The sequence below is a fragment of the Corapipo altera genome, unplaced genomic scaffold (assembly GCF_003945725.1).
Source record: "Corapipo altera isolate COAL_440 unplaced genomic scaffold, ASM394572v1 2, whole genome shotgun sequence".
NCBI classification, from domain to species: domain Eukaryota; kingdom Metazoa; phylum Chordata; class Aves; order Passeriformes; family Pipridae; genus Corapipo; species Corapipo altera.
This window is the reverse complement of record NW_020884890.1, coordinates 3424101-3439352: the sequence shown is the minus strand read 5'-3', so window position 1 is coordinate 3439352 and position 15252 is coordinate 3424101. Positions and strand designations below refer to the sequence as shown.

Genomic DNA, 15252 nt, shown 5'->3' with positions numbered 1-15252 from the left:
AGTAACTCAAAAATTACCCATTGAACATTGGGGAAAAAAAAAAAAAAGCTAATGAAGACATTGCTTAAATGACAAAAGTGTTTGTGGAGTTATATTTCTTTGTCTCATCCGTTCAAACCATTATACAGAGGTCATTTCTACAGACTTCTGAATTGGTGTGCATTACATTCAATTCTTTTTCATGTCAAACTTTCTAAATGTCAAGGTAATCTATCTTCAGGGTTAGATTTGTATTGTTCATGCTTCATAGAATTTCAGAGTTGCAGTACGTTATCTACCACTTCATGTTACTGTGCTAATTATTGTTAATAAAGAGCAGCAATTTTAGTTACCTTTACTTAGTCTTTTTTTGTTGCCTGTGGCAGAAGGAACAGACCAGGAAAGATCTCCTTTACTCTCCCAGAGCAAAAGTACCTTCCACTGTTAGCACTCTACCAAAGAGTTCATTTTTTCTTTTCTGTAATCAGTACCATCTCTGTACACAAGGCGAGGGGCTTTGAGGTTAATTGACAGAATTACTGTTGCATTGCTAAACTTTCCAAATTTAACAAATGTCTCTCCTGGAGGGGTTACTGCCTGCACTCGGGTGATAACTTCTAGTGTTTTAGTGTAGCATTCTTCTTCCTTTCAGATTTCTCAGGTCAAAGAGGACTTGTCTCAAAATCAATGTACTAAAACACTGTAAGAGTTTTAGTAACTGTAACTCTTAGAAAATATCAGAGTAATATAAACTGAGAAAATGCACTGAGCTAATTTCCATACGAACTAGGCCCTTTACACTGCAATCTAGCACAGAGGAAGAGATTTCCAAGGGGAAATAGTGTTGAAGACACCAGTTTCTGTAGGTGCAGCAATAAACCCAGTACTGCCGCAGTTGTCATCAAAGACCAGCATTAAATTAAGAGGGAAGAACACCAGCGAACAGGCAAACAGGGAGATGGAAGCCTTTTATTCAGAATCCTTTAAAGATGGTGAGTCATCCAGATAGCTGACTTATTTACCGAGACTAACAGATTAACTTTATGTAACTCTTGGAGGCCACATGAAAACTAATTCCCTCTGATTCTTGAAAGAATGAAATAACACTTCTTTTTTCTTTACTAAAGTGAATCACTACCACCCAAGATACTGGAGGTAGATTATTTACTTACTATTTACTGTCAAATTCACTTACTGATGGTCTGCTTTCACAACTTAAGGGTTTTCTCTTTCACGAATCTTGTAGAAATGTTGCCTGTTAGAAAGGATACAAATTGTGTATTTACTGTCAGATTGCTGGGTAAAATCTTGAGTTACCTTGTACTGTTATACTGATTGTTGTTCCAGTGAGGGATGAAGGACAGACATATAGGCAAGAAATGCAACTCTTGATGTTACGGACAAGAGATGGCAAGATAAAAAGGAATGTGTGTCCTTTTCCCTTTACATTTTGTCAGGACCAAAAGGAAGTTTAAAGGGGGTTTAGTTAATAGAGGATGCTACTCAAAAAAACAGCTTCACATGCCAAAATTCATAACATTCTATATGGGGGTCTACAGTAATTCAAGAAATTAATGGTGCTGCTCAGAAAATTGTTTTACACACTAAACACAACTGCAGACACATCTTTCTTACTCTTCACTCTATGTTGTGTGTTAACTTGCTAAGCTGCATTCCAAAATTTTCACGACTGATAGCCTTTCCATATAACTTTGGCAGTTTGGGAGACAGTATTTTTAAATAATTTTATAATTTGTTTTAAAAATCTTGAACAAATCTAGTTTTTCCTAGTACCCTAGATAATAAGCAAAACAGGAAAGCAAAATTGAAAAAATACTCCCAAAACATGGGAGTAACTTTTTTGTATTTTTAAATGAATTTCTGCTGCATCTAAAATAGGAATTTCAGTACACAAGACTGATGGCAAGAAACTTTAACATTTGTTTTCTATGTGGTCATGGTCTATGAAAAAGATTGTTGATATCAAACCATATTGTATTTTCTGGTTCCAAGCTATATGGCCTGAATGATCCTGCCATAGGACGGCAATAATGTTCAGTTATACTTACTTTGTTGTCTTTCTTAATTAAAAGTATTCCAAATACTCAGTATTTAGGCTTTTAAAGCACAAATTTTTTTCTAATAAGACAGTTTTACTGGTGATTTTTAATTATTTGAATGTTTACCAGCTGAAACAGAAAAGTGTAATTTCATCTGGCTTCGCAGATCGGATAATGTGCTGTGTTATCCTTCTTGAAATAAATAAGAAAATAGCTTGATCTGAAAAGGAACAGAGTGTGTACCTCATCTCTGTGGCTCAGTAGTGTGAAAGTTGCGTGCAGCCTGACATAAGATGTATCTTGTATTCTGATTCAGGAAAATGGAAAAAGAAAAACAACTGCATTAAAAAATTGGAAGTTGAGAGTTGAAATACCCTTCATAGGATGTAAAATTCTGTTTCCTAAAAGAGAAATGTGTGCATTGCAGCTGAAGTAGAGCTTAAAGTAAAAGCTGAAATACAGCTTGTTGTCTCATTGAGCTGGATGTTACCTTGTGATTGTGTGAACTCATTGCTTCAAAGAGAGGATTAAGGAAGAAATATATGGAAAGCAAACAAATGTAACTTTCTCTATCTGATGGTCTAAATTTTTTTTATTGATGTGTCATGTTCCTGAATACACAGAATATTAGAAATAAATTTTAGTTACTGTTACCAAAGGGAAGAATATGAGCGGAGGATTATGGGAGGAAAGTATACAGAATAAAGAAAATATACCCTAAAAACGAGGAAAAAGAACAATTAATAAAAGGCTGAAACAATTAAACTGGAAGGGAATGAAAACTACAAAAGCCCCCAAAGTTCTTCTGTTTGCATCACACATGCAACAAGCACACCTAGACACTATTATAGTAGTAGAAACATAATCTTTTTCTCTCTCTTTTCAGCATTATATCTCCCAAATAATTTTGCTCTAGTTTGGGGTAAATATTCACTTACATCTTCAGCTTTAAGAACAAGCCGAGAAGGTTCACCATATTATATTTGCAGATTTTATTTATTTGTATTGTATTTCATGTTTTCTATGTAAAAGGGTTAATCCTTCTGATTTCTCATTCCGAAATATATTATTAATCATCATACTCCTACATGTATTTTGCGTTCCATGGTGCAAACTTCTCAGACACTTAAAATTATTAGGCACACAATAAAGAGTTCATCTGTGCATGCCTGTCATTACCTGATACTATTCCCCAAGTACTTTATCTATGTTTTCTTAGCCACTGTTTTGGATTAACTTGAAGACTGGAGGTGGTGTATATACTTCCCATAAGCCAGTATCTACATCTCAGTTAAATTAAAAAATGGTAGGTGTATGTATGACAAAGGTAATAATTTTGTTTTTCCTAATTTCAGCTCCCCATCATTATTCTAACAGCCAATAAAAGCAGGTGGACTTTCTTTCATAATTTAATTTATAAATTGATGTTCACCTATTGATTTACTCTATGATGTACAAATTACTCTTTGTTCACTTACTGATTAATCCTTTGGAAAGAGATGAGAGGGGAAGAGGAGATATTTCTTCCTGTGTGTCCACTTTCTTGCTGTACACAGTTTGGAAAATTATTTATCATTTGATCATGGCAGAAATGAGTGTATTGAGGAATCAAAACCACTGGATAATGGATCAGCTTCTTAGCTATTTCTTCCTTTGTTTAATCTTTTTATGCCCTGAACTTCATAACTGAAATTGCTGCCTAAAATTTGGCTCTTAAAGAAACCTCTAAGACTCAATTTGTGAGTTTATGGAGGCAGACATTCTTTTACTACAGTGTGTTGGATGTGCTGGGAATCAGTTTGCCAAAGTGCATACCAAGGTATCTTAGCTAAAGCTTATATGTTCGCATTACATGATTATTCATTTTTGTTTCTCACAATCCTGTTACATATTCATGGTATTTCCCAGCACTAATTAGCATAAATGCATATCCTTATAAGGTCTCTAAGGGGCTTTATCAAGGATCTCTGGTGGTCATTTCTATTCAGGCCCTCAAAATTCTAAGTGACCACTTTATGAACTCTTCTAGGACAATGCAACTGGTTATACAACAACTCCCTGTTGCTTGCTTGGCTCCTTCTGTAAATACAAAAGTTCCTTTCTTTATTGTTTATTTACTTTGCTTGGCTGGTTTCTTTAAATTGCTTGGTTTGGCTATATGTTAATTTTCTATGGTATATTTTGTTGCAAGCATTACCAGTTCTGTTACATCTCTAAACCTGATATCAAAATCAAACCAAGCTGTTATTTATTTCACTACTAATGAAACTTCCTATTGACAGATCGACAACCCAAGGAACTGAACTTCCTTGTTGACTAACCAAAACTGCGGCAGTTTAATAGCTCTTTCTTACTACAAATCGAACAGATGAGAGGATAGTTCAGTCTCTGTGTTCAGATCACAACTCAATTTGCAAAAAATTGGTGATGACTCTTGTAGTAATTGTAATAATGAAGGATGATACTGTAATCCTAAAATCATTTAGGTTGGAAAGGAACTATAAGTCTGTCAAGCCACAGAACTACAGAATCACAGAATATGCTGCTTTGGAAGGGACCCACAAGGATCATAAAAGTCCAGTCTTTAGCCCTGCACAGGACCATCCCCAAGAAGTACACCATGAGGAAGAGAGTATTCTCCAAACACTTCTTGAACTCTGTCAGGCTTGGCCCTTTGACCACTTCCCTGGGGAACCTGTTCCAGTGTCCAACCACACTCTGGATGAAGAACTTAAACCTCCATTGACACAATTTCAGGCCATTCCCTCAGGTCACTAGAGAGAAGAAATCAGTGCCTGCCCCTCCTCTTCCCCTCACAAGGAAGTTGTAGACTGCAATGAGGTCTCCCCTCAGACTCCTCTTCTCCAGGCTGAACAGACCAAGTGACCTCAGCTGCTCCTCATACAGCTTCCCCTCAAGGCCCTTCACTATCTTCGTTGCCCTCCTTTGGACACCCTCTAACAACTGAATATCTTTCCTATATTGTGGTGCCTAAAACTGCAGACAATATTCAAGGTGAGGCCACATCACTGCAGAGCAGAGCAGGACAATCCCCTCCCACGACCGGCTGGCAATGCTTTGCCTGATGCCCCCCAGGACACGGTTGGCCCTGCTGCCTGCCAGGGCACTGCTGACTCAGATTCAACTTACCATCAACCAGAACCCCTAGGTCCTTCTGTGGCACTACTTTCCAGCGTCTCATTCCCCAGACTGTAAAAGCACTCAGAGCTGTTCCATCCCAGGTGCAGAATCCACAACTTTTGCATTAGAACTTCATATGGTTGGTGATTGCCCAGTCCTCTAATTTGCTGAGATCTCTCTGCAGGGCCTCCCTGCTTTCAAGGGAGTCAACAGCTCCTCCCAGTTTAGTATCATCTGCAAAGCTGCTTAGTATCCCTTCCAGTCCTGCTTCCAAGTCATTTATGAAGATGTTGAAGAGCACAGGGCCTAAGATGGAGCCCTGTGGAACCCCACTAGGTTGCCAGTCTGATGCTACCCCATTTAGTATTAATCTTTGTGCTCGGCCCATGAGCCAATTGTTCACCTACAACATGATGTGCTTATCCAACTCTGTGCTGGACGTTTTGTCCAGAACAATCCTGTGAGAGACAGTATCGAGAGCTTTACTGAAATCCGAAAAGATTACAACTGGCTTCCCTTGATCAAGTAGAGGTTAACTTGTCATCAAAGGAATTCAGGTTTGATAAGCAAGACTTTCCTCTTCTGAAGCCATGCTGATTGTGACCAGTGACTGCGTTGTCTTTGAGATGTTTTTCAATACTTCCAGAACAACCTTCTCCATAACTTTACCAGGCAGTGAGACTGACAGCCCTGTAGTTTCTGACATCCTTCATCTTGCTCTTCTTGAAAATCAACAGTGTTCACCAGCTTCCAGTCATTTAGAACCTCACCACAATGAACTGTAATAATGAAGGATGTCCTAGTATTCCTCAAAAGCAAAGCTGAAAGGCTTATACCTGCCCTCCTGACATGCCATCATTGATGGACTTTATCTACACTACAGTGAAATATATATATATATTTGAGTTAATTAAGATTTTAATTTTAACTTAAGAGTTATAACTTAGTAACTTAGGAGTTTCTCAGGAAACAAGATGTACCATTCTTAAAAAAAACATTATGGTCCCCTTCAATGGGATACTACAGTACTTTCACAGTGCCCAGAACTCCATACAACAGTCAGGCAGACCTTGGGGATTGGTTCTACACCTGCGCTGAACTGTATGATTAATTTCAGGAGCTTGAAGTAGAAAGCACTGGTGTGGAAAAGATTTTCCTGTTATTCATGTTAACCAAAAGTTTTCTGGCATACCTAGAAAAGGGCAATGAGTAAGCAAGTTTATAACACACCACTTTTATTTCAGGAGTTAATTGTTCCTGCCTTCTTAACTACAGCAATAAAAGAAATAGGAATTTTAGTCTTTGCCATTATCCTTTATGACTTTGCCTCAATAATTTAAAAATTCTACCCCATTTCTATTGTTCATAAAGATTATTATATGTGTGCCAATTAAAGAGCATGAAAAAAGAGCAGAATAAAAACTAACATTACTTTTGTGATGCGGAACAGATTTAGCAACTAGTTTCATCCTCAGTCCTTGGCACTTCCCTATCACTGCCCACTTTTCTCATTCTGTAGCCTGGCTGTGGCCACCAGACCTCCCAACAGAAAGGGCTATTGTTTGACAGCAGGCACGGAACAGAGGTGTCACCCCTTCCAAGAGGGGTTATTCCAAGAGCTGAAGCTAGAGCAGGGGATGCATCTGTCACTGGGCCTCAGCACAGGGGTTAAACCAGTGACACACAGCTCAGGGTGAGCTGTCAGGTCAGGACACAGCTGGGGGCCTTATACAAGCAATGGCAAAAGTCATAGAATCACAGAATCATAGAATGGTTTGCGTTGGAAGGGACCATTAAAAAAATCACCTAATCCAACCCACCTGTCATGAGGCAGGGAGATCTTTCACTTTATCAAGTTGCTCAAAGCCCTGTTCAACCTGACTTTGGAAGACTTCCAGGAATGGGGCATCCACAACTTCTCAGGCCAACCTGTTCCAGAGTCTTACCACCCACATTATAAAAAATGATTTTCTTATGTCCTCAGTCTACACTCTCAGTTTAAAACTGTTCTCTTGTCCTGTCGCTACAGACCCTGCCAAAAAGTCTCTCCATCTTTTGTGTAAGCTCCCTTTAATTATTGAAAAGCCCATTTAAGTATCTTCAGAGCCTTCTCTTCTCTAGGCTGAACAACCCCACTCTCTCAGCCTACAGGAACTTTTGTGACCATCCTCTGAACTTGCTCTGACAGGTCCATGTCTATCTTACACTGGGGACCCCAGAGCTGAGTGGAGTACTCTAGGAAGGGTCTCACAAGAGCACTGTAGAGGGGCAAAATCACCTCCTTCAATCTTGCTACTTTTTATGTAGCCCAGGATACAGTTGGCATTCTGGGCTCCAAGCCCACATTTCTGGTTCAATTTTCTATACAGCAGTATGTCCAAGTTCTTTTCCATAGGGCTTTCCTCAATCCATTCATCATTCAGTTTATATTGATACTGGTGATTGTGCTGACCCAGGAGTAAGACCTTGTAGATGACCTTGTTGAATTTCATGAGATTCTCATGGGCCCACTTCTCCAGCATGTCAAGGTCCCTCTGCATGACACCCTTTCCCTTCAGTAAATCAATTGAACCACTCAGCTTGGAATCATCTGCACATTTGTTGAGTGCTCACTTGATCCCACTGTCTAGGTCAGTAAAGAAGATATTGAATAGTATTGGTCTCCATATAGACCCCTGAGGGACACTGCTTGTTACAGATCTGTATTTGGGCATTGAGCCCTTGAAACTAAATCTTTGGACACAGTCAGTTAACCAGTTCCTTATTTATCCAAGAGTATAGTCATCAAGCCTTTGTGTTTCTAATTTAGAAGCAAGACTATTGTGTGGAACTGTGTCAAAGGCCTTACAGAATTCAAGGCAAATGATATTTGTAGCTCTTTGCTTGTTCACTGATACAGTCACTCCACTGTAGAGGGCCACTGGGTTAGTAAGGCATGATTTGCCCGTGGTAAAGCCATGTTGTCTGTCTCTAATCGCCTCTCTGTCTTCCCTATGTTTTGAAATACCTTGAAAGAGGATCTGTTCTATGGTCTTCCTTGCAGAGAGGCGAGGTTGACTGGTCAGTAGCTCACAGAGTTCTTCTTTCTACTCTTTTTTAAAATGTGCATGACTCTTTCCTTTTTCCAATCAATGGGGACTTTGCCTGTCTGCTATCATCTTTCAGCTATCATAGAGACTGGCTAAAAAGCTACATTAGCCAATTCCCTCAGGCATCCCACTGAGTCCCATGGACTTAGGTATGCTTATGTTCCTCAGGTGATTTCAAACCTGACCTTCTCCTAGGATTGGAAGGACTTCATTCCCCCAGACCCTGGCATGAGGTTCAGAGATGTGTGAAGAGACATAAACATTGAAAATTGAGGCAACAAAATTGTTGAATACCTCATTCTTCTCTGCGTAGGTTGTCACCAGTTTTCCTGTCTTATTTATTTCAGAGGTATATTTTCTTTACTCTTACTTTTTTAGCCAGCATACACGTAAAATCCTTCTTATTATTATTTCCATCTCTTGCCAAATTCAGCCCCAAATATGCCTTAACTTTCCTAATCCCACCCCTACATATCCAGACAGCATCCTATATTATTCCCAGGATAAATGTCCCTTGTTCTTTGCCTGTGCATTTGCTTCTTACATTTCAGTTTACCTAGTGGGTACTTACCATGCTGGTCTCCTGCCTTCTTTGCCTGATTTCTTACATGGGGAAATCAAGAGCTCCTGCATTCTAAAACAAATGTTCTTAAAGAGCTGCCAGCTTTGTTTAGATGCCTTATTCCAAAGGCAGTTTCCTAGGGGATCTCATCTGCTACTGGGTCTAAAATCTAATCTAATCTGCCAATTAGATGAAAGTTTCCTCTCCTAAAATTCAAGGTCCTGACTACTCCTCAGGTGGCCCATATCCCTCAAGATTGTTAATTCCATCAGGGCATAAGCACCTGATTGCATAAGCATGATTACACAAGCATTGCAGCCCAGGTTGCCACCAATAATGACCTCTCTAATTAGTTAATCTGTGTCATATTTGATTGGCTGCAAATGGAGATGTCTAGAAATCAAGTAGGAAAGGAATATTTGAAGTGATAGTAAAGGGAGGCTTAGAGGAATTCAGGGGAGAGGAAGAGAGACATAGGTAAAAATATAAGGAGACCATCCAGGAGTGACATATGACATCAGAGATCTACTAGCATCAGATGTAAACTCATAATTGCTTTTGCAGATAGAGTCTGGCAGAACATGTTTGTGAAACAAAAAACACATTAAGATTTCCAGGTATAAAAGAAAAAAATATATTTTTAGGAGGAAAGAAGAGAGAGAAAAATGAGTATTTGAAGCCTTTGTGTGAACTGGAAGTGTATGTCCTTGGAGCTTTGTGGTGTGTGTTTGTGCTCTAAATTCCAATCTGTGTATATATTGAAAGCAAGCTCTCATTTCACTACTTCAAATGGTCCAATAGCCTGTAGCTTACAAGGAATAAATTTGTCACTGAGCACTGTGGTTTCTCAGGCTGTTAGTTGATTTGATTGAATGAACTAGACAACATAAATCCTTACTGTAGAATGGACTGTTGTTCCCTGTATTGTATGTCCAACTGGTTGACCTAAATGTCATTGAATGTCTTACTGTTTCTCATCAAGAGCCTGTGAAATAAGGAGGTGGGTGAATGATGTGCATGCTGTACCTGAGAATTCAGTTTAGGATTCCTCTTTCTTTGACTGAACCACTAAGGAAAAAGTAGTTCTACTGCATCTTAAATATTGCAATTTTTTCTGCAAAAACATCTATATGTTATCCAAATTTTTTTTTATGAAATACAGAGAACTGAAAAGATTGGTTTCTTCTATTTTTCTGGTGTAAGATGTCTGAAAGCAAAAAGAATACCTCCTTCTAAAATTTGTTCTGCTCTGGTGTACTCATGTGCATTACTGCTTTTGTCAAGCCTTGGCATTTTTCCGAAGCTTCTAGCTAAGCTAGGTTGGAATAAGCCCACCAATATGATTTTCTAATTGATAGACAGACACTTTAGAACTCTCAAGATTCAAAGTAGACTGTTTTTCTGATTAGCATGTTGAAAAAATGGTTTTGGCTCAGGGAAGCTCTTCCCAATGTGTGTAAATAATTGATAGAAGGAAGTGAAAAAAGGTAGAGGCAGACTCTTCTCAGGGGTATCCAATGACAGGACAAGATGTAATGGATAAAAGCTAAACTATATGAAATATTTCAAGACAAGATACTGCTCCCTTTTAATGTGAGGGTGGTCAGGTGGTGGAACAGGTGTGCCCAGAGTGGTTGTGGAGTCTCCATCTTTGGAGATACTCAGAATGAGACTGGTCTGAGACATAAGAAAACTCTAATTGAACCTTTTTTGAGCAGGGGGTCTAGATGAACCTCAGAAACTTTTATCCAAAATCAACCATTCAGGAAATCTTAAGATTCTTTCCTCTTATTTAATTCCATAAAACTTTTAAGGTAGAATATACAGCAGCTGATACCTATATATTTCACTGGAATGTGAGAAGTAAAAAGGGAGCTTTAAAGCAGGTAGGAACCAAAGAATTTAATATTTAACACATCATATAGAGATAGAACTTTAATATTACTTTTTGGATGCTGTTCATGATTATAGCTTGCAATTTTCAACTTTGACTCTAATGTTTAAACAGGTAGTAAAATACAAAACCATGAATATAATTTATACTGTCTATTTTCATTACCCTCTCCTTTGGTTTGTAACTGTACAGAAAGCTCTTAAATTTATGGGGAGCTGTATGGAAAGTCAACAGATAGTACTTATGGAAGCTGATCTACATGTATTAAAGAAGTTCTATGCATTTCACAGTTAAAACGCTATATGTGACTTATATTGTTAAAATGAATAGTTTACAGAAAAGAGCCATGCATGATTTGGTTTTGTAATATCAATGGGAATATTTGGATTTGGTTATTGAAAAAAAATGTTTATGTTGGTAAAACAACACAAAGAAGTTCAGCATTGACTATCTTATCTTTATATGGTCTCTTAAAAGCATATATTAGCTTTTTTTTTCTTTTTCCCCTGAGAATCCTAGAAATCATCTTGATTTCTAACACAGTGAAAAAAATAGTCATTTTGAAAAAGGCTGTTTGGGTTTTTGGCTTTTGATCACACAGTGTCCAAGAATACCAGCTATAGTAGCTTAATTAATAATCTACCTTTAATAATCATAACACCTTCTTACCTTATTTAAATAGTAGTTCTCATTAAGACAAGATTTTGTCTCTATTCTTAAAACTGGGTCTCAGGATAGACACTACTATATATTTTTTTCACTTTTAATGATGTCACCAGCAACTTTTTTGATAGTACAAAAACGAGTACAAAAGCTCTGTGATCATCGTCTTTGCGTTAATATTGACTGTTGCATCTCAGTTGGCAGATGGCATGAAGCCAGGGTAGGACTGGCTAGTTGTGTAGTGTAAATAACTGCTGTGTTTCAGTGACCTAATGTTCCCTGTGGCCATACAGAATAGTTTTGATAACTCAAAGGCAGTTATGAAACTCATTAGGAAGAAGGGAATGAAACATGTTTAATGTGCTCTCCTCTGTACCTCAGTCGGACCAGTTAAGAATTGAACCATGTTCTCCTAATATGAAGTGAAAGGCTCTCCAAGTTAAAAATGGAGCATAGACACTTTGTAGTAGTTCATTGATAGTAATTTATTCAGAACTTTATAAATGAAGTCAAGAAAAAAGTGAACTGCCATAAAACAAACAGCATCTATGGTCTGATCTGTTGGGACAGAGTGTTCTACTATGTCCAGTTTCAGACACTGGAAGATGCTTAATTTGTAAGAGGTTCATACTTTTATGTGTTGACTATTCAGGAGAAAATTAAACAAAGTGTTGAGTTGTGGGTGTAGTATTAGTGGGAGTTACCTCTAGATACTAGATTGATTCTGTCATGTATAACAAAAGCAGGTATGATATTTGTATGCAAGCATAGAGTAACAAAGCATATTTACTTGTAACCATATTTCCAAAAGTATGTTTTGGATGTTATAACTGATAAATGAGTCCTAAAATCTGATTTTTGTCAGAGTTATTTTAAGATTGCCTGAATGCCTTTTGATAGCTCTCTTCCCTTGAGAAACGTACAGTAACCTGATTTTTGAATCCTTATTGATAAAATACTCAGGCTTTTCAAATGATAAAGTTGCTTCATTATATCATTTTTATTTCATGAGACATGGAAATTATACTCCAAAAATCAAAACATAGAACATTAAAAATTCCAAAGAAAACACTGTAAATACAGTATTTTAAAGGGTGAAATTTGCCCCTTTTTTGGCAAGCAATACCTGTGCCTTACAGAACAGAATTACGTTACTGATTTTCCATTAAATGACCTGTTTATTATTTAAGAACAATTCCTTTTATCAAATTAGAACTATGAAGAATGTTTTAATGCCTGAAATCAATATTGATCAAAGTAGATAAAAGCTTTCATATTGTCTCTTGTCCTGAAAACGAGTTGCAAATACATGTTGATTTCATTTTTATCTTCAGTGAAAGTAACAGGAATACCTGACTTTTGAAGTATAATGAACCTTTTTCTATTGCAGCAAATTAAAAAAATTTGCTCTGCAAACTTTGAAATTATTAGCAAATTATTATATTTGAATTTATAGAATATTATCATATTCATGTTGTGAATAAAAATAGATATCTAAGTCATGAAGATAGTTTCTTTACAAGCAGATGTAATTTAGATTTCGGTCCAGTTTTTCTCTTCTGTTTTATCACTAACAGATCTTCACAAGAGAATACCAAAAAGATAAAGAACACGATGAAAATAGGATACTTCATAGTGCTTTTGACCTCCTACCCTCTTTCTTAGAGTGTACTGAATATGCTTCCTGGTGCATTTCATCCCAAACGCTGAAGTACCTACTAGTTTCACGCATATGAAAAGATGTCCTTGTAATCCTCAATCTTAAGGAAATTTCCATCTCATGTTTGATAATTTGTGCTGTTGCTCCAGCTTAAAGAAGATCCAGAGATGATTCTGTCAGTATCCGCTAAACCAGATGATTCTCCGAGTCATACTGTGACCTAGAATAAGTCTTTTTCCTTTTGTTCGAATAAATGGTGGGAGAAGAAGCTGAATATAACTTTTATTCATAATGCAATCTGATACAATTGCCAGGAAAAGAAAAGCTATGAAAAGATGAATAATATAATTGATTTTGTTTCTAGTTTTGTTTCTTTTTTAAATAGAAATAGTTGGAACCAATTGGGCTAAGTTGTTGATTTTCATTCAGCCATCATCTCAACACTTTTTTTTTTTCCCTCCATCCAGATGCACATGTACAGCAGGGTGGACAGGACCAGACTGCAGTGAAGATATAAACGAATGTGAATCTGAACCATGCTTGAATGGAGCCACCTGCTATGAGTCTGTGAAGCCGGGGCAGTTTGTATGCATTTGTCCTCCATTTTATACTGGTGATTTCTGCCACCAGCGCTTCAGTCCTTGTGAGCTGCCTTACAACCCATGTATCAACAATTCAACTTGCTTGGCACAAGTGGATGGAAATCCAATGTGCATTTGCAAAACAGGTAAGGACTGGTATAGTTAATCTCTTCCATTGTCTGTCGTGCTGCAGAAAAGTTGCAAATATGTGTTGAATTTATTGCTATCTTCAGTTTAAGTAGCAAAGTATACTTTTCAAAGAACATAAACACACCAAGAATTACATCAGGTCTATCAGTTGTGTTAAAAGACTGGTAAGACAGCTGTCAATTTGCCTATTATTAATTTCTTATATTACAATACTTATTAAATCTATGGTGGTTTAGGTTCAGGACTCAGAATTACTTTTTCTGAGTCAATTGTTACAATGGCATAGAGATAGACATACACCTGGCCAGCAGAGCTGGCAAACTAAATTGACAAAACAGACAGGCAAAAGTAGACAAAATATATGCAAATTGTTAAAAGTACAAAAATTGGAGCAAGTTGGAAATGGTTTCTTTTCCTGCTGTGCTGTCAGGAAGGCCTGGTACATCAGGAAAGTAATCTTTCTTTGCCTAATGGATACAGCAGATTGCTCTCTCTATGCATAACAAGCAAAATCACAACAGTTGCTGACAGCTTTCCTGGGCCATTGCTTAAAAGACACAATCTCTCCATCAATATGCAAGAACTGCTAAGATGGAATGGAGCAACAGTTTAACGGTGCAGAACATCATTGTGATTCTGCGTAGGAATTGTGGAGCACATTAACTAGTGAAAATTTAGAAATTTAGAATTTAGGAAGGATTTTGAAGTCATCATTATGCCTACAAAGGTAGGGGTGTCTTAGGTACTGAGGATACCATATACATTAATTGTAGTGTTACATGTCATTTACTGAGCTACAAAGATATGGACATAATACATAAGAATCAGGAGTATGTAATACCTTGGGTTTTTTTACTATTAAGGTACAGGTTACCACAAGCTGCTGAGTTAAAAAAAGAAGTCACTGGGCAGGTATGCAAGTTGCTTATTGAAGCAGCTTTAAGAAAAGCTGCTTTTTAAAAACAGCTTTTGACACAATGTATTGATTTTTGAAACCTTTTTGAGAAATGATCTGTAGAGAGACATGTAGTTCAAGTTTTTTTTAACATTCCTCAGAAAAGTCATGTTTTCCAAACATTTTTGTGCAGTTGCGGAAGAATCAAAAAAGCTTGCTGTCAGAATTCTTGGAGAGTTTTGATGGACTCTTCAAGAGTCTTGAAGCTTGCAGCTAGGAATATTCAGGGAAGTTATGTGAATCAGTAACATGCATTGCTAACAAATCTTGGAAAGTGGAAAATTCAGCATTGAAAAGGGATTAAAGGCATAATTCATGAAGTGAGTTAATCATTCATGCTAGGAAAAATGCAACCATTTGTTCAGGACTCTTATCAAAAAAAGAGAGATAGTAAAATAAAGAATTTTAATTGAAAGTAGTTTGACGAAATCTAATTCTTCAGTTGTCTTCTTTTCTATTACTAATCTATATTTGTCTGCCATGTGCCTCCCTTTTTCTCCTGATAAACTTGTTAAGAT

The 15252-nt window shown here is 37.3% G+C and overlaps 1 protein-coding gene across 1 annotated transcript in view; it reads left to right on the top strand.

Annotated features, from left to right (window-relative positions):
* The window catches only part of EYS (eyes shut homolog), an 853574-nt gene that overhangs the window by 368684 nt on the left and 469638 nt on the right, over positions 1 to 15252 (top strand). Inside the window, exon 24 of the mRNA XM_027644956.1 lies at positions 13516 to 13775. Coding sequence (XP_027500757.1) covers positions 13516 to 13775 — 260 coding nt within the window. The remainder of the gene's footprint in view (positions 1 to 13515; positions 13776 to 15252) is intronic.